The 1,237-nt window shown below is 46.2% G+C and overlaps 1 protein-coding gene across 1 annotated transcript; it reads right to left on the bottom strand.

Annotated features, from left to right (window-relative positions):
* Window positions 1-261: 261 nt before the first annotated feature.
* On the bottom strand, window positions 262-591 carry LOC149155340 (21 kDa protein-like). The gene has a single exon (XM_089444399.1). The coding sequence runs from the start codon at window positions 589-591 to the stop codon at window positions 262-264; it is 330 nt and encodes a 109-aa protein (XP_089300525.1).
* Window positions 592-1,237: the final 646 nt, after the last annotated feature.

Raw genomic sequence — 1,237 nt, 5'->3', positions numbered from 1 at the left:
GGTAGACAAGGCCCTATTCATTCATGCCTAAATCGCTCTATCCCACCATTAAAATTCATTCAAGCAACTTAAAAATATCTTATACATTACCGGACAAAATATGCATTCGTTCACAAATTATCCCACTTCATTTATCTAAACTAATATTAATTATATCACCATATTATACAGGTTACAATAAAAGCCCAAAGTTTGGCTTAATGCTATGGTTCCAAACTAAGATTTTATTTAAATTATTATTTTAAGACGGCCTTGAAGGCTTCAAAGCTGGAGCAGTTCCTTATAACTTCCGGTGGCAGCGAATCTGTTGACTAGAGCGAGGGCATTACTGATCAATTCGCACACATACTGCACGCGGCCGGTGACCATGGTCGTAACTTTCCCGGTCGCGTTGAGATCCCGAAAGCCGTCGAGGCAAGTGTCCTCGTTGGTGAGGGCAGCGCTCATCCACGTCTCTACGTTGCTCATCTGAATTTCGAAGGTGTTCCGCCTCAGATGCTTCAGCTCCGCCAGAGATTCGCTAATCTGGTCCCCGGCGTCGCCAAAATTCTCCAGACAATCGTCCAGCGCCTCCTTTTCTCTTTCACTCATTCCGGCGCCTCTGGCTCCGAGGTCCGCGGCCGGCAATTCCTATCGTCCAGCGCCTCCTTTTCTCTTTCACTCATTCCAGCGCTCCCTGCACAATTAGTAAGGCTTGTTAATTTGACGAGCGTGACTCTTTACAGTCCCTAGTTGAGTGGGTCGTCGCCACAAAATTCCAAATCAAAGTAGCGCGGCAGATCAATTCAAATTCAAATCAATGATGAGGCGGGAGATCAATTCAAATTCAAAATAGTAATGGCGCGTGTTCATGATTTGCGTTGGGAGGTGCGTAGCAAGGTGCGTGGTTGCGGGCAGGGTCGATGGGCAGCCGGAGGGGATGCATGCCATGCCGGAGAGGGATGCGGGCCATGATGCATGGTCGAGGATGAATGACGTCAACCACCCTGTCTTCAGCTGTCAGAGGGGTACCTCCATAGCATTAACTTTGCTATGGAGGTGGAAATAGGAGTTGCCCTATGAAATAGGAGTTTCCTTATTATGTCATGATTACATTGTACTCTGTGACTGGAGCTACAGTTATATCGCCTCCCCAACAGCAAATTATCTTAAGACACATTTAACTGTAGGCTAATTTGGTAGGATGACAGGGACATTAATTGTAAGATGATTTGATAGATGACAGGGACATTGAAGG

This window comes from Pinus tabuliformis, chromosome 9 (genome assembly GCF_031772625.1).
Source record: "Pinus tabuliformis cultivar Carrire ecotype Pingquan chromosome 9, CPIR1, whole genome shotgun sequence".
In the NCBI taxonomy this organism is placed as follows: Eukaryota; Viridiplantae; Streptophyta; class Pinopsida; order Pinales; family Pinaceae; genus Pinus; species Pinus tabuliformis.
Note: the sequence above shows the minus strand (reverse complement) of the source record. Positions and strands in the feature narration are given on the sequence as shown.